The sequence below is a fragment of the Rhododendron vialii genome, chromosome 9a (genome assembly GCF_030253575.1).
Source record: "Rhododendron vialii isolate Sample 1 chromosome 9a, ASM3025357v1".
NCBI classification, from domain to species: Eukaryota; Viridiplantae; Streptophyta; class Magnoliopsida; order Ericales; family Ericaceae; genus Rhododendron; species Rhododendron vialii.
The window spans coordinates 33359584-33382209 of record NC_080565.1 but is presented as its reverse complement, the minus strand read 5'-3'; the positions used below and the strand labels follow the sequence as shown (position 1 = coordinate 33382209).

The 22626-nt window shown below is 38.7% G+C and overlaps 3 protein-coding genes across 7 annotated transcripts in view; 2 read left to right on the top strand and 1 right to left on the bottom strand.

Moving 5' to 3' along the window:
- LOC131301221 (fasciclin-like arabinogalactan protein 15) overlaps positions 1–9465 on the bottom strand; it is a 33563-nt gene extending 24098 nt beyond the window's left edge. The window contains exons 1-3 of one of the 2 annotated variants that reach the window (XM_058327399.1): positions 8523–9465; positions 7890–8418; positions 2699–4215 (exon numbers count right to left, since the gene is read on the bottom strand). In XM_058327399.1, the coding sequence (XP_058183382.1) occupies positions 4142–4215; positions 7890–8418; positions 8523–9278 (1359 nt within the window). In that variant the 5' untranslated portion in view covers positions 9279–9465 and the 3' untranslated portion in view covers positions 2699–4141. Of the gene's footprint in view, positions 1–2698; positions 4216–7889; positions 8419–8522 lie in introns of those variants that run through there. The other variant, XM_058327400.1, reaches the window with a different exon arrangement.
- On the top strand, positions 91–2179 carry LOC131301224 (receptor kinase-like protein Xa21). The gene is made up of 2 exons (XM_058327402.1): positions 91–571; positions 1352–2179. The coding sequence occupies exons 1-2, from the start codon at positions 91–93 to the stop codon at positions 1804–1806; spliced, it is 936 nt and encodes a 311-aa protein (XP_058183385.1). The 3' UTR covers positions 1807–2179.
- Positions 9466–12846: 3381 nt separating the features above from the next.
- LOC131301218 (ubiquitin C-terminal hydrolase 12-like) overlaps positions 12847–22626 on the top strand; it is a 28831-nt gene continuing 19051 nt past the window's right edge. For 2 of the 4 annotated variants that reach the window (XM_058327394.1, XM_058327393.1), the window contains exons 1-11: positions 12871–13057; positions 13347–13419; positions 13872–14019; positions 14122–14279; positions 17985–18250; positions 18326–18544; positions 18635–18743; positions 18815–18930; positions 19190–19288; positions 21312–21421; positions 22404–22478. In XM_058327394.1, the coding sequence (XP_058183377.1) occupies positions 13028–13057; positions 13347–13419; positions 13872–14019; positions 14122–14279; positions 17985–18250; positions 18326–18544; positions 18635–18743; positions 18815–18930; positions 19190–19288; positions 21312–21421; positions 22404–22478 (1403 nt within the window). In that variant the 5' untranslated portion in view covers positions 12871–13027. Of the gene's footprint in view, positions 13058–13346; positions 13420–13871; positions 14020–14121; positions 14280–17984; positions 18251–18325; positions 18545–18634; positions 18744–18814; positions 18931–19189; positions 19289–21311; positions 21422–22403; positions 22479–22626 lie in introns of all 4 variants that reach the window. The other 2 variants (XM_058327391.1, XM_058327392.1) reach the window with 2 other exon arrangements.

Genomic DNA, 22626 nt, shown 5'->3' with positions numbered 1-22626 from the left:
GCAACAGATGGATTCTCTTCAACCAACTTGATTGGTTCGGGTAGTTTCGGGAGTGTTTATAAAGCAATTATAAATTATCACAATGGAGGAATGGTTGTTGCTGTGAAAGTTTTTAAACTAGTTGATGACCCTAGAGCATCAAAGAGCTTCAAATCCGAGTGCGAGGCATTGAGGAACATTAGGCACCGAAATCTAGTGAAGATACTCACAGCTTGTTCTAGTATTGATCACCAAGGAAACGAATTCAAGGCTCTGGTTTACGAGTTCATGGAAAATGGTAATTTAGAGGAGTGGTTGCATCTAAAAGGTAGGGAAAGGAAATTGTGTTTTCTTCAAAGACTAAACATCGCCATCGATGTTGCTTGTGCGGTGGATTATCTTCATCACGATTGCGAAACACCAATAATTCACTGTGATCTCAAGCCAAGCAATGTTCTTCTCGATGCTGATATGACTGCCCATGTTGGGGACTTTGGGTTATCAAGATTCGTTCTGCAACAAAGAAGCGACTCTTCCAACAGTCAAACACTCTCAGTAGGGGTCAGAGGATCTGTTGGCTATGCTGCTCCAGGTAAATATGCTCTTGATATGGTGATTTCTTCTTGTCTGTTTTTTTGCTCTTTTTGGTGAATCACAACCTACACAATTTCCACGACACATCAAGCATCACTGCAGCAGCGCATATGTCTAAGTATAGTTTTTATATTTCTGCAGGTGCTAAATATAGCATCTACGCGAGAAATTTTCTAATGAAATTTCGAGCAGCAAAACAGGAACTAAAACATTGTGATATGCTGCTATTAGGGCGGTTTTGATTCATATTCCCACATTTAACCCTTATCTGCTAAAATACCCGCAAGAAGATTTCCAACATTGTCTCTGAAACAAATAAAATAAAACTGAAACAGAAACCTCATTTTTCCACGAGACATGGCTTTTGGTTTTTCCCAACTATGATACTTCAAATACATCGAAAACCAACAAGCATGTGTAGTAATGTCATATCATCATTTCAACTTTCACACGATTAAATTTTGCATGTTGTTAGCTCTTACTTTGCACAAGCTGTTCTCTAGGCTTTTGAAACTTTTAAAGTATACAGACTATAACATCTGATGTTTGGAAACAACTGGTATAAACTATTAGAATTTGGGGTTAACGGGGGGGGGGGGGGGGGGGGGGGTTAAGACAAAGTTTTGTGGACACAGTGGTAGAAATAGCATGGTTTGGTCTGAAATTAAAGAATGCGCAAAGTTCTACCGGATTTTTTTTTTCTTTTCCTGGTTTTCTTGTTACAAGTTCGAAAAGTAATCTACAATTATCGTTACACTGTTTGATTTGTGAATTGCAGAGTATGGAATGGGAAGTCGCATGTCAACACAAGGTGATGTTTACAGCTATGGCATTCTCTTGTTGGAGATGTTCACGGGAAGAAGACCCACTGATGAGATGTTTAAGGACAATCTAAGCCTTCATAGCTTTGCTGAAATGGCTTTGCCAGAAAGAGTGGAGGAAATCGCAGATCCAATACTTCTTGAACATGAAAGGGAGGAGAAGGAGTCGGCGGTGGTGGAGGCAAGCAAAAACGCAATGGATCAATGTAATGACAACAATGTTAGCAGAAAGACAATCGAAGAGTGCTTGGTTTCGGTGTTCAGAATTGGGGTTGCCTGTTCAGTGGAATTACCAAGGGAGAGATTGGATATGGGTGATGTTGTAGCAAAGTTGCAATGGATCAAGAACAGTCTGATTGGAGGCAGAGAGGTGCATTCACATATGCACCACGAGTCAGCTAAGGAAAACTAACACTCAGCAGCCTATGAAGCCAAGACACCTCGGTGGAGGTAACGTATTGGTGTAAGATACGTTTGTGTCTGAATTCAAGTCGGAAGCGTCCTATTCGATTTCAACGATTTTCGTTTGGAGGCCCGGACGCTTCCTAACGTACTCGATCGGAATACGCTAGGATGGTCTCGAGATGCTGTGAACAATTGCGATATACACTTTTTGCTGGAATGGCTTTGTAAATAAATAAATAATGAGTGACATATATGAAATGATGTAATCCGTATATATTCATGATTTTGTACTAAACTAGCTAGAGTCTTGGTTTTATTTTATTTCTTTTATTTAGACATTCAGTGCACAATTAAAATCCATACAAATATTTTTCTAAACATTTAGCGTCTTCTAGTTTTGCAAAAGCGTCTTCTAGTTTTGCAAAAGCTATGTATCTGTATCAGAGAGACAAAGTGTCGGTGTCCTATCATGTGTCCATACCAGAGCTATTTGATTCTCGACACTAATTCAAAGTTTAATTTCACTGTCAACATAAGCAACTAGGGCTAGTAAACAAACCAAACAGTTCGAACTCCACTCGACTTTCGGCTGGTCTTAGAAAAGACAAGGCCCCATTCTTCTAAACTTATTTTTTTTCTTTGTTTAGTTCAATTTTTTTTAGATTCGAGTGATATTTTTTGAATTAACCGTACGCCTCGACAAGAAGAATAAAAAAAGTATAAAATTGAGACCGAAAGCAAAAAAGAATTCACTAAAGATGAAAAAAATATCAAACAACTCTCTTATTTGTCAAAATGCAGTCTTATTTGAATTTTTTCAACATCAGTCCATATTTTTATACTTTACCGAATCGTATCGTCGAGACGAACGATCAACCCTAAAAATTACGACGAAAAGCTAAACAAAAAATTACGAAAAGTACCGAAATAAGTTTCAAACTTAAAAGTTTACAAGAATGCGGTAAGATGAACAAACAAACTTGAATTTATTCTTTATTCTGATGGCCCCCCCTAATACAATAAGAATTTTATTTCACTCCTCCCCACAAATATTTTCCCTACTTTTTTTTTTTACACAGTGGGAGACCCACCGCCTAATACAAAATTAATCCCCTCACCCCAATCTTTACTGCTTTATGATATGAGAAAAAACACACAGCTCATCACCATCCAACCTAACAAATAAAAAAAAAAATTTGAAAAAAACCTTGTACAGTTCATGTGACCTCTTCCTTCCCCCAAAATCCATCCCTGGAAGTTCTGCAACAGAGAGCAATATTCTTCACCAGTTACCCCCTTCCCCATCCATGGCTGCAGCCTTCCTTTGATAACAACTAGTAAACCCAAATTTAGAGAAATAAATCATGGCTCGATCCGGTGATTTGCCTGCAATAAAAAGGTAATAACCAATTATGAGCTCCAGTTAATAATACCATTAAAACATGAGTAATGCCTCACCTTTTGCTTTTCCTTTTTAGATAATGCTTGAGTTGGAAAGATAAGTTTGGAAAGAAACATGGCTAACTTTACATGTGCGTAAAGGTTATCACCAATTGTTATAGTTGTTCTTCGTTCGTAAACCTTGATTTAGAACTACTCGTGTTGACATAAAAATCAATCAAGTAATCGAATATTCCTTTTACGGCCCAATCTTGTTCTAAGATGAATTTTTTTTTCTGGCGAAGAGCAAGAACTTTATTGATGATAAGGATTTCAACCTTCCGTGTGGATCTATTACAACAGGAAAAGGAACCTATCGCACACGAGAGAGACAAGTACAACATCCATGACGATTAAGTTAACTCATCAATCAGATTTTGTGTGTGTGTGTGTGTGTGTGTAGGGTAGTGTTTTTCTTCATGTTCATTGAAGCAACCAACAAGAAATATAATAGTATCAGCTAGCACAAGAAGTTGAAGGGAAAGGGATAACCAACATGAAAGGAACTTTGCATCTCCCATGTTACTTCTTCCCCCTATTGACTTGGATGTTAATCTAAGGTATCTTTCTTGTTTCCCCCCAAAACTGGAAAAATAATCCGAAGGTAGCTTACAGGTGACTACATCCCCATATGAAACCTCGACAAGCTCTAAAAAAACGATTCTGATCATTGTTGTGGACCCAAAAAGGGCCCACAATGGGTTTGAACTGGTTGGGAGTCTAACTGGTTAGGACCCTTGCCCGATCATCATACCATCAATCTGCTAAAGCAAGCAATATAGGAGTAATAGACATGACATGACATGCATCGAAATTTCTTGTTGTTGGGTGACACTGACATATTTGTAGAGAGAGAGAGAGAGAATGATACCTTTTCTCTACTTCGAAGTTTTTGGCATTCTTCAATGGCATGTTGTAACCCGGGAATCTTGCCCTATCGCGCCGAGCATACGGCATGCTACTTGGAGCAATTTTCCTACGAAAATCATTACAAAATCTCAAATAAATTAGTCCAATATTCTTGATCAGTGTGCAATATTACAGGCACACACAAATATGTGTGGAACAGATAAATAAAAATAGTATTAAGTCCACACAGTCTGTAACTTTGATCAGGAATAATAAAATAAATGAATCACCAGAAAGCAACCCAATAACTTCCGATGATTTATGAAAGCAACTGCCCTCCAATAAAATAAGCACGCATTAATCAATCATTAAAAGCATATATGGACGGTATTAATTAATGTACAACTGGACATTAGAAAGAAATTAAAAATTAAGATATGGGTAAAGGCTTCCCTGCATATTTTCACAAGGTGCCTTATAAGTTGAGGGATGTTGCCTACAACAAAAAAGTTGAGGAGGTGTTTCGGCAAAATAATTGAGCCAGATTATTTTTTTGTTTGCTTATTTAATGGCATTTTGTAAGGATTATTATTTCTTCTCGAAGATAGAAATTTAAAAAGTAAAAAATTATTATCAAAATTTTTATAAAGTTCACTAAAGACAAAATTGATCCAAAACAGATATTTTTTTTTATAATTATTTTTGTCTTCATTCAAAAAAAAAATTTACATTTGATTCCCAATTTTTAACTTTTTAGATTCCTCTCATCAATATGAATTAATAATCAACAAAAAATTGACGCAAAATTGATATATAGATGCAAAAAAAAAAAATTTATTGAATTAAGGATAATAAAATAATCTGGCTCAATTATTTAGTCAAAACACCAGAACATATGCTATTCTGACAGCTAGAATTGAGAAGATATTAGCACAGAGAAAAAATCTTATTGGGTCCACCAATACCGATTTATTAATGTTCGGATCTCAATAAGAAGTTGCCATTCCTGTACTGTACATTGGGTCCAACCGACAATATGGTATTATGTATACTTAAATGTTCATTATAATGAGTAATTATTCAGTAGTCCGGGAGTACCGTCACGCCACGTGGTACTCTAAACCACTTTACAACCACATATTAGTGTGTTCATATACTTAGTAGTAGACCCCACAGAAATGTGTGGTTGTGAAGTGGTACGGAGTACTGAAATATTGTATAATTTTACCATTCTAATAATGAAAAAAGCCCAAGTATTAAAGTACTAACAACAATGGAAACAAAACAAGTCGTGGCCATAGGTTAAGTAAAGGAAGCGATATGCTTAGGGAGAAAGAAAACATTAGTAGGAGTAATATTCAACTCTAATCGTCAGCCAAAAAAAACTTTTTGGGCCGCTGGTCATTTACCCAGTCGCTAACTTCAAGCTGTCTCAGACACGGATCTTGTATTGACCTTAGTAGTAGGGAGGGAAGTCAGTCAAGATGCCAGTAACGGAATTTGTCCTCGTTGTGGTTGGACTTTGTACAGTTTCGTATTTTTGGCTTTGTCGTCGCTTAACTCGAAAATAACAGTTCAACTACAATGCTTTCAACTTGTAGCCGACGCTGGTTTAGGTTTTCCAGCGGCAACATCCCAACAAACCTCACTCCAACCTGTTGCATTTGATGATACCAACAACGCAACTGCCCCAGTTGTTTGTTTAGTACTCCATGTCAGGATAGGGTGTCTTTGCTCTCAAGTGAAACCTAGTCTAGTATACAAGGTAGTGATCAGTGTTGTCGAAATCCTACGGTTCACAATGTGGTATCTCAAGATTCAAAATATTTAGAAGACCAATCAAACCTTGTTACTAAACATGTCTTAGACCAAATAAATCTTTTGATACATATGCGATAATACGTTACATATCAAATCATTCAGTATGTTTAGAAACATCGACAGCATCTCTCAGCGTATCTTGCGTGCAAGTAAATTCGTACAATACCCACGTTTATTATTAGAACACATTTTATAATTGAAGACGTGAAACATTGCATCCTCAAAGTTTTTCCATGATATATGGAATAGATATTGTATTTCATCTGGGGGTATAATTCAACTTGTACTCTCATGAAGGTATCGTATCTTATGGTGTCTCGTGCGCATCTCGATCCGATACATAAAATGGAGAAAAAAGACACGCGGTTTTGGCAAATTTGATAGTAACAGCATTCCAAATTATAAACATAAACATTGTTCAACCTATTAAATTTTAGACTGCGAAAGCATAGTCTCCCCACGCGCGAGTAAGTAAGAAATTGTGTATATATATGTACTACCTCTTCAGACCAGTTCGAAATGGAAGTATTTTGCACTAAATAGCTACAGAAGTCATACTAAAACACAATACTACTAAATACAATAGTTTAAATTAAAAAACACCTTACAATGGGTCTTAGTTCTTACTGCAAGAAGTGCTTCATCTACCTAACCCAGGTTTGTCTTTGCATGATTTTGAGAATAATTGTCAACACGATAACGACGGCCCAAAAAATTGGCATTAAGACATAATATTATTGCTTTTGCCACAAAAAGTTTTCCAAAAGCCACGTAACAGAACAGACTACATGCACCACGCGCGTCCATCCAAATCTTTGTCTGTTTTCTGGTCGTTCCAGTTTTGCTGGTTGTTTTCTCCGGGGTATGCCCCTGTTTTCGTGTATTCCGTGTGTTTTTTGGTAATAAAATCCTTCTTTAAAAAAAAAAAAAAAACTTGGTCCTTCCTCATAACTCATAAGTCATAAAAAAACTGTTTCAAATAGGGTTTCCGGAAGGATTCATAAGGTAACAAAAAATGACAGGAAACCTAGAGAACAAAATCTAGTTTTCCCACATCACTTTTTTATTAGTTTGGCAGAAAGAAAGAAGCTGGAGACCACTGCTGTAAGATACTGTACATTCTAAAAAACAACCGAAGGAGCTGGCATGGAACCTGGTGGCAAGGCTTCAAGACTAACTGTAGGAATTTGCTCCTCCCAAGCTCTCTAAGGTAAAAACTTACCGGGTCACTATTGATCAACTCTCACGGGATCCGTCGAGGTTTTAACCCAACTTTAATTGAACTCTCCACCAGTGGAATTGTTCCTCCAGAATTAGTCATCGTGCACGTAAACAAGTCCGGACAACGTGACTTGGCAAACTAAAGATAAACTCTAAAATTTCCAAAGATAAACTCTATTTCGACCCTCTAAAACACTGTACTAGTAAAATCCAATTTCGCTATTAGCCAATATCCAAAATTCCTTAACCTAATCTGATGGGCTGAGAACCTAAAACAGAATAAAATAAAGCAACAAACACCACCGACAACAACACCCACAAAATATACCGCCAAATGGACAATTTTACCCTCCTACCATTTCAGACCCACCGACAGCACCATCCTCCCCCACTATTCCCCCAACCTACCACCCATCCCGGCATTCTCCAATCCCCGGCGAAAATACCCTTTCCGGCGAAATCCCGGTGAAACCGAAAACTCAATTCCAACGAACAAGCAATTGAAGTCAGTAACATCTAAGCACTGTTTCGCTAAGGTTATTACTCTATCTTTTAAGTACTTCGTTTTACGAAATAATTCATTTTCTTATAATACATAACTTTTAATTAAAAAAAAATTCAAATACGAACTTATTTTTCTTAGCGAAACGGAACCTTTCGATCCGCTAGAGGCCTATTGGTCCCAACTCCCAACACCTAAGGTGCGCACAACTGGGTCTAGACATCTGAATTATTAAAACAAAAACATGTAAAGCATACCTCTTCTAGGCTTGGCCGCAAGTTTAGCACGCGTAACACTCCTGGCCTCCGCCTTCTTCTCCGCCACCACCGGCGACGCCGCCTCCTCCGCCGGAAACAAAACCCCGTCAATCCCCTGAACCGAAATCCGCCCATCCGTGAAAATGTCCGGGTCGAACAAATATGCCGACGCCTCGCCTTCTCCGAACTTGACCGACCCGTCGGCCTCCGTGGCCACCACCTTCTGACCCAGCCGCAGTGTCTCGTACCGGACCGACCCAAACCTCCGGACCGCGTTGTACATGCTCTCCTCCGTCTGGTACTCGGGGATCATGTGGTAGTACATGATCTGCTCCGGCGCGCCCGGCTCGGCCAGCCGGTCCGCCGTCAGTTTCGCCATCGCCTCATCGTTCGGCGCTAGAACCGTCAACACGTACCCCTCGGACACTAGTCTCCCCATTTCCGAGGCTAAATTCGTCAAATTCACCATAATGTCGGCCATTTCGTTGTACCCGCCGTATAAGAGGAGGGTTTGGATGAAGTCCTTCACCTGCAAGAATGAAACAGTGTCGAAATTGTAAAGAAAAGTTAAAGTTCGAGTGAATTTTCGAAGCAGGTGTTCAATAAATCACTAGTAAAGCCGCCCATGATCACCTGGGCCTCGCCGTCGAAGTGGTGGTCGGGCCCACCGGGTCCAGGAGCCGGAGCCGGAGCTAGCGACGGCCCGGGCGCCATCGCGTCGAAAATTGGGAGAACCGGAGGCGAACCGGCTGGAACCGGCGGGGAGGGTTTCTTCAACCGGTGGGTTCTGGGGTCCACAACCGGAGCCGACTCCGGTTTGACGGCGGAGATTGACTCCAAGCTCCGCCGCTTGTTGAACTCCTGCTGCACGGATTTGGGTACTAACAGCCGCTCGATCCCGTGAATGACTCCGTCCGCACGGACGACGTCGTTCGGGCGGACGACTTTGAGCTCCGGATTAACCCCGCCTGCCACCACCGAGTCGTCGGAGAGGGTGTAATGCCGAGTTGGCTCAGCAGGTGAGTCCGAGTCCGGCCAGTGGATTTTCCTCGGGAGTATGTGGTGGAGCAGGAGGGTCTGGAGGGACCTGAGGTTTCTGGGCTCGAGCAGGAAGCGCTTGAACTCGGGGTCGAGGTCGCGCTCGAGGGCCTCGTTCTTCGGGGCGAAGATGGTGATGTTGTGGCTGGCGACGGACTGTTCCAGAGTCTGCAGGAGGAGGGCCTTCTCGACGAGCTCGGCGAGCTCGGTGTAGTGGGAGTCGAGGAGGGCAACGAGGACTGAGTTGGAGTTGATCTGGGTTTGTTGTCGTTGGGCCAATGTGGGGCTGAGTAGGGTGGAGATGAGGAGGAGGAGAGAGAGGAGGAGGTTGGGCGCCATTGGAGAGGGCATTGGAGTTTCTGGTGGAGGTTTTGGTTTGGTTGGTGTTTTTATTGAAGAGAAGGGAAAGGAGAAAAGAGGACACGAAGATCTTTTATTGGCTTCGAAGGGAGGACAATAGCCAGTGGTTTTTCTGATTTTCTCTCTCTTCCTGGCCTGTCTCTCTCTTTTCCTTTCTCTCTACTCTCACTTTCTACTTTCCAGTAGTCTTGCTCTTCTAGTTTCGGATGTACGTGAGGAGTAATGAACCGTAGTTGGGAACAGTTGTATAGGAGTATTAACTTTCTCTTACTTTTTCTCTCTTTTGCCCTAAAATTAACAGTTGTATAGGAGTATTAACTCTCTTACTCTCTCTTTCTTTTGCCCTAAAATTTCTATGTATTTTTTAAGTACTTATTTTCTAGCTGTGTTACGATTGTGAATGTCAAATATCACTACCAATCAACTTCGGAAGATGACTTATTCAACCACCTTAATGTCCCTGCTTAGGTTACAAGCTCTTGCTACAGAGCCCGGCAAGTACTTATTTTATGTTTTATGATATAGATCATTCTTTTATTCAATAATATATTATTTTTAATTTAAAAAATAAGTGTTAATTTTCCTTAGTCTTAGCAAAACGGGGCCTAAGAGAAGGCCTAAGAGAATGGACTGAGCCACCTTCCAGTGTAGTCTTTTTCCAGTCTCGTCCAGCTTTGGCTTTACGTGAACCTTTCACTTTTTAAATAAAAATCGCCCAAAACATATATCATGTCAAAGTGCATTAATCTTGTATATAAAAAAAAAAAAGGGTGTGCAATACAATATTGCAACTCCTTTTAAATATTTATCCGAAAAAATATTTTTAAACGGCAAAAAAAAAATATTAATCTTTAAAATTATTACAAAGACTAATAAAAACAAGGAGAACAGCATCAAATTCCTAACAAAACTAAAAATTCTATGCCCAATCCGAAACCCAAACCCTTAATTGAAAAGATACCAATTAAGGGACAAAACTTACACCTAACATGCCGAAGCTCAAAAACATCTCTTGAGATGCCCAACCTAAAACCACCAAACACGGTAAACAAACTGCCACCCAACCCCAACTCGGCCACCACCATCCAAGCCAAACCACCAACACCACAACCAACTGCCACCACCATCAGATCACCGCCTTGCCGTTAGGCCAACAACCGGTAACCCCCCCGGAGAGAAACTGATGGCATCACCGAACAAAACCACACAAACCAAAGCTCCGACGACTGACCCCATGGCTCCCATGCCTGCTTCAAACCACCACATTCATCTGAAACTTAATGCATTTAAACTTTTTATCAAACAATATCTGATCAACATGATATTGGACGTGGTAGATGTTCTTGATGAGCTTTTAAAAGTGAACAGTTTTGATCATTATTGTGAGCCCAAAAAGACTGCCCAAAACACAAAATTGGACGGGACTGGAGGAAAGCTACACTGGACAGGAGCTTAATCCTTGTCCTCATTCAATGCTCCATTGCGATGTGATACTCCAACTTTTCTCTCAATCACACTAGTCCCCGCCACGAAAATGTTTTGTGAAGAGACGACTACGACACCACTCGGCAATGCCTAGGGGCATTGAATAATCACTTGGAGTTTATAAAAAAGAAGAAGAGAGCATACAATAAGGTGAAAATTATTGAATGAGCATCAGCTTCAAACATAAGAAAAACAATGGGCTTTCTAACTGCAAAAGTTTCTTCTTGCGTTTGTTCTTAATTTTTGATGCAGGTCTGCCCAAGCCTCGCCCATTTTGAGCCCATCACAAACTATTAGTAGTAAGTTGTTACAAAGCCCTTATTTAATCTAGGTATTGTATCCTGGATTGGGCCTTGTTTAATGCAGGTGTTGTATCCTGGATTGACTACTAATTCTACGGGCCCATTATTACTCTCTGTATAATTTTTCTTGGGCCAGACTAAGGCTTAGAAAATGAGCCCATCTCCGTTGTAAATGCCATGACCACATTGGAGTTGAGTTTCGTCCACCCTTCACTTACGAGGTTGAACATTATCCTCTCTCTTATTGGTTGAAATAATGTAGATTCACACCCATGCAATACACTTTTCTGTAAGCATTACATCACTTAATGGTGAGATTCACACCATTTCAATCAATAAAAAGGAGGGTAACAAAACTCAACTCAAATATCCGTCACCACCCCTTCTCGTTGTCGATCGTAATTTAAATCTCCCCTTATTAGCAATTTTCCTTCGGGCTGTATCGTTTTATCAACTATGAGCTAAAGATAATGTTGAAGTTGATTGGTCATTTTGAAAACTGCATAATTAGAAGTAGTAGATGTTTGTTTCCAAATATTAATTTAAGAAAAAAAAAAAAGAACTAAATTTGGGCATGGCATTAGAATTTGCATAAAGAAATCTATTCTTTAGTGGGCTTCATCTACTTTGTAAATACACACTTTTTAACGGTTTAGATGTTCTTGAAATACAAACGTAGTCTAATTTTTACATACATTTGAGTTAGCGATGACGCTTTGTTTATAAATGATTTGTAGTTAATTGAATTAGGTAAAGAAGGGTAATTAATGTTATAAGGACAATTAATAAGTCAGAATCTTCTTAAGATTTTTTTTTTATCAGCAATCTTCTTGAGATTTCCAAGGACTTTAACTTTTAAGTGAGATGACATTGATCAACGAACTAAAGCATTTCTAGCAAATAAATATGTTTTTTCGCAAGCTACTCAACTCTCAATAGTCAATACACAAGGCATGCATTATAATTTGGAAAATGATATTGGCACTTCAAAAATTGATGGAGGCACTCCAAAAAATAAAGAAAATTGGCTTTGGAATTACACTGATTTTGAAGTGTTTGCATTAATTTTTGGAGTGCGAATATCAATCTCCTATAATTTAGTTAGATTATGTTATGTTTTGTCTCGTATTTTTCTGTATATATCCTTGTTTCCTTTTTTCTTTTCATACTTATAATTCTTGAAAAAATGTACGGATAGGACCGAAAAACTACTAAGTAGGAAGAAGGGTGGGAATAGTGTAATGGGCCACAAATGAGTCAGTATCGAAGAGTGGGACCGAGAGTGGAAGCAAAGAATGTCTAACGGAGGGCTAGGCTGAGATAGAGCCCGTCAAATCTCATATTTTGACGAATGTGCAGTCAAAACCATAATTGTGTGTGATTAAGAAAAATATCTAGAATACAAGAACATATGACATTTTATATTAGCCCAACAAAATTGCTAGCCTTTCACATTTGTTTAATAATTTTGATTTACTTGCAATAACAGTACATTTTTACCATCGCTGTTCTATTTTTCAAAGTCTAATTCGAAAGCCTATTTTATTCAAATTTCCATTTAATCTTCTTCACATGGATAAACAAGGAAGAACATTAATTTCCCTAAATTTTTCCGTCACTTATTTCCTTTTCTGTCCCGATTCTTCAATTTTAAAACACATTACTAATTAATTTTATTTTCTATATAAAAACAAGGAAAAACCATTAATTACCCCTTCCTTTATATTTCAATAATCCATTACTACTTTATTTCCCTTTTAAATCCAAACAACACCTCATCAAATCCCCAATAAGCTCTCCTCTCCTTTATAAACCCAAATTTTTTTTTGTCCTCCCCTTCTCTTCTTCCCCAGACCCCATAGCCGAGTCTCTCTCTCTCTCTCTCTCTCTCTCAACAATTTCCCCCTACAACTCTCTCCCGTTCTCTGATCGCTCAGCCACTCACCTCCGCCCATGACTCTCATGACTCCTTCACCTTTGGATGTAATATCTCTCTCTCGCTCTCTCTCTACACATATACATACATACATATATGAACTTGCCTCCATGTATGACTATCTATGGATATGTTTGTTGTATCTACTGGTGCTACACTCTCTTGCGGCTCAAAACTATCTCTCCCACAACCTCCGTTCATTTCCGGAATTAGTTTCGATTTCGATATCTCGTCGTACCAATGCTCGGATTTTTTAGGGCTTCGGTTTCATCAACTGTGCTGAATTTACTAGATCCAATCGCTCATTCTCGCTTCGTTTTTTTTTCTTTTTCGCAGCAGCAAGATGACGACGAGATGCTCGTGCCGCATTCGGATTTCGCCCCCGTGGAAGGTCCTCAACCCATGGAAGGTATTTCCTCGATATTTTCTTTTAAAAAAAATTTATGTGCAGAATTAGCCAAAGTTTATTTTTTATGATTCAGTTTCAGCTGAAATTAGTGTACTTGTTTGTTTGTATCAATTGGGGGTCAATTGGATTAAGCTTTTTTGTCCCCGTTCGCTAGTAAGGAACAGGGAAGGAAAGCGACTGTTTTTCACTTTTAAAAAGGTATCTTGCAGGAACACATAAGAGTTTGTAGGAATCTTTTTTTTTTTTTTTCGTTTCTTTCCTTCCCGACTGGTTTTATATGCAGTTAGACTCCTTGTATTAATTTTTGTGCTAAATTCTTCGTTCTGTTGAGTGCACACAAGAGAATATGGTTCTTTTCCCCATTACTTTTTATGGAATCCGGAACGTTAGTCTTGAAAACTGAACAGAGCCAAAAGGGTTTTGGGTTTTACTAACTTTCCGTTAATTGTCAGTTGCACCATCCGAAACTGCCAATCCAGTTGATGCCCAGTCGGTTGATGATACTCCATCAGCGCGGTTCACGTGGACAATTGAAAATTTTACGAGGTTGAATACTAAGAAGCTATACTCTGAGATTTTCTATGTGGGAGGATACAAATGGTATATGTTGATCTCTGACTTCTTCTTAGAGTTGGTGTTACATTTTTCTGGATCAATCTTACATGTTCTATTTTTTTTATGTTGTTGGATTCTGTGGTAAAGGCGGGTGCTTATATTTCCGAAGGGAAACAACGTGGAACATTTGTCAATGTATCTGGATGTTGCCGATTCGGCAACTTTGCCGTATGGCTGGTGTAGATATGCTCAATTCAGTTTATCTGTGATCAATCAAGTTCAAACCAAGTATACAGTGAGGAAAGGTATGCTTTTTATGTTATTTATACTGTAGCAATCCTGTTTAATCTTAATGCAGATTACTTGAAGTCTATCCATGTTCCTTGTATGTATCCAGCTATCTATCTAGATTGCTGGGACAAAGTTCTGTATTTGGTATAACTTTTATGGTAGCCTGCAACTGTGTGCTGTTGTTCATTTGCATCTTTTTTGCCTTTATGTTACAATATTACTGTTACTACTGAATACAGTTGTTCCGTACTTCTATTTTATATGATAGCTATTCATTTTAATCCAGTGATCTTTTGTAATATCATTATTTAGTAGATTACTAGATTCCCATCCCCGTTAGTAACCCACATTGTTTTTGTTTTCCTTTTGTATGCATTCCCCACATATATATTCAGATCATATGTCATATGTATGCAGACATTGTAGAATTGTAGATGTATAAATGGAAGAAAGTCGCGTAGAGTTGCTTCTTATCATGAAAACGCTTTCTAACATGTGAATTTAACAGCCCCAAGCAAACTGTGAAAATATGTAGAGTGGTTCTTGTGTGACAACTACATTATGAGTTGATTGGAAAGAATGAAATTATGTCTCAAGTTTTCTGGTGATGGTTGGTAATAGATAGTACTATCACGAGGAGCTTAGGGTCTTTATTGTGTCTCAAGTTCTCTGGTGATGGTTAGTAATAGATAGTAGTATTGCGAGGAGCTTAGGGTTTCTGTTACGTGCACTCCTGAATTACACAAATAAAATACAAGTATGAGGGAAATCCGAGTATCCCAAGTAATATGGACCCTGTGTATCAGAAAAAGAGAGAGGAAAAGTAGGTTGGAGAAGAAGAGCTTTGAAGTAGCACTAAAGATAGAAGTTTGAAGAAAAAGTGAAGAATACTAGACCATGGGCAAAGGATTGTCATTAGAGGAAAAATTGGAAAAAACAATTTGCATTCTTTGGAACATGTTGAAAAAAAAAAAGAGAGTTATGTTTGCATTAAATATACATGAAGGAAGAGAAAAGTAACATATCGGAATGATAAACCTTTGTAGATTAATCATTTATGAATGATTCCAGTTGGAATAACAAGAAAAAGAGTATGCCACTATGATAGAAAAACGAAACTGAAAAATTTCCAAGTTTTTTTTCTTTGTTAAAAGATGAGACGATAAAGAACTAGACCATGGGCTGTAAAATGTTTTAAATCATTATTATTTTTTGTTTAACGTCAGTCTAAGGCTACGCTTTAGTGTGGAAAAACTACTGGAAAAGTGATCTAATATGACTTACTTGAAAACTGAAGTGGATTAGAGGGGGATCCGAAGATGCTCAAAATTGCGCCCATGTTTCTTTAGCTCTGTAGTTTTTTCTTTTTTTCTTCTAATTGCTGCAATCTATGGAAGGTGGTTCCCTAATCTGCGTTTTCTTAGCATTTTTTTATTATTGAAAATGCCTTTTTTTTTTTGGTTTGGTTTGAACGTTCTGGAAAATGGTCATATTAAGAAAAGTAGCAAGAATGCAACGCAAACAACCGGCATATCAAGCAAAACAAGGTTCATCATGGATCACTAGGATCAGGGTCCCATAAAGTTGTAAGATTCAACCACCAAAATTGTAAAATCCTACCTTCGAGGGATTTCTATAAGGATGGGGGTTGATTTTCCCAGAACGAATTGGAGGATGCTAAAGGTTTTGATCGGGATTCAGATTTGGACAACCATGGATGTAGGGAGAGAAGAGATGGGCGTCAAGGAGGCCAGGGCAGTCAGCAGAGAGAGAGAGAGAGAGAGAGAGAGAGAGAGAGAGAGAGAGAGAGAGAGAGAGAGAGAGAGAGAGAGAGAGAGAGAGAGAGAATGATGTAGTGGAGCGGTTACTACAGGCCAATATATGGTTAAATACAATAAGGTTTGACGAGGGTGAAAGGTCTTGGCTAATCTCTTGGTCATTGCGAAGGGTGTGAGAATGATGATCCATTGATCTAAAGTTGAAATGGAAATTAGAGCAAAAAATTGTTGGATATACTACTAGTAGGGATGACTAGTTCAACTAGGAGGAGGAGGTAATAAACTTGGTTAACACCATCATATTTGATTCAAAGATAGAGGAATTAATTGGTGGAGGTAGTGGAATGGTTTGTTTATGGTTGTCCCATTTTCTGTTTGGAGTGTTGGATGGTTCACCGATTTGCTATTTTCTCTTTTTGTAATGATCTCCGTAGAGACGTGAGCTGATGAGGTGGTTTGCTCCTTCAAATCACTTTATGCATTCTAAGCTATCTGTTGGAATATCATTACAATCATAATCGAATACAAATTAGCAGCCAGCAGATTTCTATCAAGGCAGTGCAACCAAAGGCTCCATGGTATGGAGTAAAGAAGAAAATGTTGAATCGGCTATTAAAGTTTTCCTAGTCACGTGAATCTTTGTGGTGTTTTGTTGGTCTATTTTAGGCTTAAGACAGAGAAGTCACAAAAAGGATAGTCAGTCTCATTCTATCCATTTCCCACTTTAAGTAAAAGTACCGCAAAGTGATCCAAGTTCACAGTGTGCTGCTGTCATTCCACTCCACAATATTGTAGGAGATAGTCACCAATTTGCTGCCTCCATACATTTTCCCTTTCTTTAGTTAGGCAGGCCAGATGGGCAGAATCCTTGAAAGTCAGGCAGGTTTTGAATCCAGTTGTATTTCAAGGTGTTGTCAAGTGCTGATGAATATTTCACTAGAGTGGCATCTGGACAGGTAAAGCCCTTTTTAGATGGTCGATTTTGGATGGACTGCTATGCACGAGAAGATTCTGTTGAGTCACCAAATGACATTGTGTTTTTGAAGGGCATGTGGAAATGTTGGGGACTTGCCTTATGCATGCATGTAGGTATTCCAAAAGGAGAGAAGATGAGTTTCTTTTTCGTTATTTGAGATGAAAGTGTCCTGAACTTTTAAGGTCGCTCAATATCCTTTCCTTCTACTAATTGTTTACGAATGTACCTTGTGATATAGAAGTACGTGTTTGTGAAATTTTCCATTTAAAAATTTAGAGAGCTTTCCTTGTTCTAGTTGGATGTGAATGTCATCTGCATTTTTTTCAAAAGGAATGATTCTGATAATACTGTGGGAGCCAATCTGAATATTTAGTAACGGGAGAAGGGCGTTTTGGATTTCATTCTCTACAAATGACAGTTGCTGCATTGTTTCGGAGGGGAGGTTTGGGAATTCTTGTGGGAGAAGATGTTATATTTGCGTTCTTGAATGCACAAGTTCAAGCTCTCTCTCTCTCTCTTTCTCTCTCTCTCCAAGTGTACAGGGACATTGCCAATTTTGGTGATGAGCCCTATTCACATGACAGTGCAAAGTTTAAGTTCATATTGATGATTTTTTGGCAAGTTTCAAGCTCAAAGCAAGTTAAGATTCATGATTGTATGCAATTTTTTTTTTGTTTGTGAGATGGTATCTGTTTCCTTTGCCTTACGGTAGGGTGGGGGAGCTATGGGGCACTTGAAACAGAATTTCTTAATTTTCTGTGGGAAATCATGAACTTCCAATAAAAAAAGGTTGAATCGTGATTTGGCACGTAAGTTTGCTAGATGCTCCTCCATATGAGATCAAGGCTGTCATACTTGTATCTTATACTATTTTGTCGCCTTATAGGCATAAATCCAACAGTCTTTGACTTTATGTAACATAATTTACTTTTTTGGTGGCAATTTGACCGTTTGTCATTCTGCAGACACACAACACCAGTTCAATGCACGAGAAAGTGATTGGGGTTTCACTTCTTTCATGCCTCTTGTTGAATTGTACGATCCTAGCAGAGGTTATCTGGTGAATGATACTATTTTAGTAGAAGCTGATGTTGCTGTTCGTAAAGTCGTTGATTACTGGTCCCATGACTCAAAAAAGGAGACTGGATATGTTGGTCTTAAAAACCAAGGAGCTACTTGCTACATGAACTCTCTCCTCCAGACATTGTACCATATTCCTTATTTCAGAAAGGTTTGCATTTTCATTCAGTTTGTCTGACTGATTATTGTTTACTCGGAAATACCTTATTTGAGTTACTGAATTCAGGCTGTGTATCATATGCCAACAACTGAGAATGATATGCCATCAGGGAGCATCCCTTTGGCTTTGCAAAGTTTATTCTATAAGCTTCAGCACAGTGACACTAGTGTGGCAACAAAAGAGTTGACGAAGTCTTTTGGATGGGATACATATGATTCGTTCATGCAGCATGATGTGCAAGAACTAAACAGAGTCCTTTGCGAAAAGCTTGAAGACAAGATGAAGGTATAAGGGTTGTAACATCTTTTTGTTGTTATTTCTTTGTATTCGCACTGGGAGCTCTTTTGTACTTGATTGTTGTTGTTTTTGGCTCAGGGAACTGTTGTGGAGGGTACAATACAGCAGTTATTTGAAGGGCACCATATGAATTATATAGAGTGCATCAATGTGGAATACAAATCCACAAGAAAGGAATCATTTTATGGTACTTTGGTGAACACTGTGTTATTTAAGAATTTTGTAGGCCATTCTGACTCCTATGTATTTTGGGTGTAGATCTTCAGCTAGATGTTAAAGGCTGTCGTGATGTTTATGCTTCTTTTGACAAGTATGTGGAGGTGGAACGTCTTGAGGGTGATAACAAATATCACGCTGAACAACATGGGTTACAGGTTAGATGCTTTTAAAACCTGGTGATTCAATTTCTAAGCTTGAAAATCTTTCCAAGAGAGCTTTGCCTAGATCAACCAGTCCGTATGCTGTTCTGAACAAACTCTAAATGCTTCAGTAAAATGAGGTTAAATTTTCTCTGCAACCGGGTTTATTATCACCAACTGTGGCATGTATTTTGGTGTCATTTGCACCTAATCGCTAGACGCAGTGCTATGGTTCTGTCTTATGAAGAAATGCAATATTTCTTGACCTTTCCAGGATGCAAGGAAGGGTGTCTTGTTCATTGACTTCCCCCCGGTCCTTCAACTTCAGTTAAAACGGTTTGAATATGATTTTATGCGGGATACCATGGTAAAGGTTAGTAACGGAAAATAGTTTTTTCTTTTTGTCTTCATGACTTGTGTTCTTGTGAATGTGTACTGTCGGCATTCTGTTTAATCTGATAGGTGTTAGTGTGGTTAAATTTGCGGAGTGTGTAGAGCTGAAAATAACTGGACCTGTTTATCTTACAGTCTGCATGGTCAATGTTCTACTTGATGTGTACGCGTTTGCTATGAGTTAATTACTATGTTTGAGGGAATCATAACTATTTTTAGGAACATTTGCTATGAAAATAACTGACCCTTTTACACTTACTGTCAGAAAATGTAGGGCTTGTCAAAATTAAAACCGAGAGTCTACTGGAACTTAGGCCTTGAGTTCATCTTTTTGTGAGAGAACCATGTTCTCAAATATAGATATGAAGGGTGAATTTTTTTGGCAATGAGGGATGTGTTCTCATTATATTACATAATTATTTATGTCAACTTAGCGATGCCTTGTTTTCTTTTGTAGGATAGTTTGAAACTTGCAAATTTTCCTTTTGTGTTTCTAGTTTGAAGATTTGACACTTTTGGATTATTCGTGTTTGTAGCAACGGTTTTAGGGAAGGCATAGATGAGTCCTTGTTTCCATCATGTTTAGCTTCAGTTAAAATAGTACAAATTTATGTTCCATATTTGGTTCTAAACCCCTTCAATCCATGATGTTTCTTGGTTTATTACCTTTTGTGGGTATCCTTGGCTGAACCCAAAGATAAATTCCTACCTGATGTTTCAGTGGAAGTGTCTGAGTGTTGATTTTTGAATCATGAATGCGAATGGTAACCAAAACCGAAAGCATAAATTAGTGAAGCTGCCACAATTTCTGTATGAAGTTGATGTCTGTTAAGCTTTTCATGAATTTCACTTCCGTTTGTGTTTGGGAACTCCTTTTATGAAGTCTATGGGTTTTGCCAAAGTGGGTTCTTGTTGTAGATACTGAAGTTACTTTCCCTAAGAGCTTCCTCTTTTGTTTTGGTTATGTAATGAATTTTCAGGTCGTCTTTTTTATGTAATGTTCTTATAAAAGCCATACAATCCTGCTAGAGTAGCAAATATAGCCAGCCCGCCGAAGTTACCATAAGCTTCAATGATAAGCTGATTCGTGGGACGGCACCACATTGGTTTTGGTCGGGCACCGCTTTCCCTAGTGTCCTAGGATTAAATACCCCTTTTGAAGCCGTCCAATCCCCATCTCGCAGCAGGGTGGGGCACATGGGGCTGCAGAATTTGTCAGGGGTAGGCTGGGCTATCTGAATGGACTTAAATTATTGAGTAAATTAAAAACCTTGGTCCAGATCGGCATGTGTCACCAGTTGATTATTACTCATGATTTTTTATATAAGTTTCACAATTTTCTTTCCTGATCTTCAAACATTGGTGGATGGGACGGGGGGTGGGGGGTGGGTGACCATGGTTTTTCAACTGAAGTGTTTCTTGTTTTTCTTTTTCCATTGGGGACAATGAATATGATGCTAGTTATTCATGTGGACCACATCATTTCACCACAGTTTGGATTTAAGTTTGAAGGTTTTCTGTTCATTCAAGTAGTTATGATGGTCCTTACAGTGAAAGTAAAATGGATCATAAAGCCTTTTTAAACCTTAAATACCCCAGGTCTGAGGTAAGTACTCTAAGTACTACTGGTCAGCTTGTAAGCTTGTACTCATTGTGAGTATTTCGAGTCATAAGAGGACTTCTGTAAAATGAGTACGTGATTGGGTCAGGATTCAGAAACCTATTTGTCCAGATCTCGCCTCGATCAATTCTTCTTGAACTCTTCAAATCAGTGGCAGGGAGGGGCAGTGCAGGTTACGGTAATATAAGAATTGGGTGGTTTTATCAGGGAATTGATGTTGTTTTCCCCTCATTTTCATTGGGGTAAGGATGGACCTTTTTCCTTGGCCATTCCTCCCACAATAGACGATGTTTGTTCTAACTGTTTTGTCTATTGTAGTTGTCTATAAGTTTTTTTCCCTCAGTATGTGCTGCTGAATTGACTCGTTTCTTTTTTCAAACAGATAAATGACCGCTATGAGTTCCCTCTACAACTTGATCTTGATAGAGAGAATGGTAAATATTTGTCGCCTGAAGCTGATAGGAGCGTTCGCAACTTGTATACTCTTCACAGGTATCTGTTATTTTTATCTTATCCTACTGGCCTGTGATAAGTTTTCTTTTTCTGAACTTAATTCAATGCATATGTTTACTGCATTTTTTTGTGACATCTGCTCTCTTTATGTAGATGATTGATATGGAAATGCCAGGTGGTTTGTTCAGCTAAACTTCTTTAGTTTGCTGCCTAATCCTTTTAGCATGTATTCGGAGCACGTTTTCCATGTCTCGTGTTTGCTAAAATTTGGAGGGAAAAATAAGATGTCTTCCTTATTTTGGGAATAAGGTGTCTTCCTTCTTGGTGGCTGGATGATGGTACTGACTCAACCATTATGGTGTTTGGCCCTCAAGGAGAGGCAGCCTCTATGGACCCATTAGAACCAGACAATGAGTCCCCGAACCTAGTAAAGGAAAGGGAATAAGAACGCTGTAGAAAACAAAGGAAGAAGGTGGATTAATGATTCTGTATTCTGTTAGTTGTGCTTCGGGTCTGCCTCACTTTCTTCCCCCATTTCGCCTCTGGGAAAACTTCAATTCTCGCAGAGGAAGTGAAATGGCATACCCTATTCTTGTTATGCACTCTTTGGGAAACAGGTGGATGTAGTCTTTGCAGTCCAGCATTACAAGCTCCTATTACATTTGGTTTCTAATTTTATTCTGTTGATGTGAATGGAGATGCATTAAGTTCATTGGAATTAAATTGTATATTCATCCCCAGTCTTTAGATGCCTCCTCGTATACTAACCTGTATCTGCAAGTACTGTGACTGATGCTCTGCTGTTTCCAACTTATTGATCTTATCCTGTATTGCTTCTTTATTGATTTCCATGTTTTCTTTTCGTTTGCGTAAATTGGTTGTTTTCTAGTCAGATAGTGTCTTATTTCAACAGAAACATATTTTGCACGAAACTCAAAAAGTATGTGGGTTGATGGATATTGGCACCTAGTTCGAACTCTCTCTATTGAAATTCTTATAGTGCCATATTTCGTGTTTGCAGTGTTTTGGTACACAGTGGTGGGGTGCATGGTGGACATTATTATGCTTACATCAGGCCCACCCTTTCTGATCAGTGGTATGCATATTTGTTTCTGTGGTTTTTGTTTCACTCAGTTCATTATATTTTGGTGTTTACTAATCTATTTATGTTATTGTTATCTAACATTGCTCTACAAAGCTTTGAAGAACAATTTGGGATAAATACTAGTAAAAGCAATTTTGTT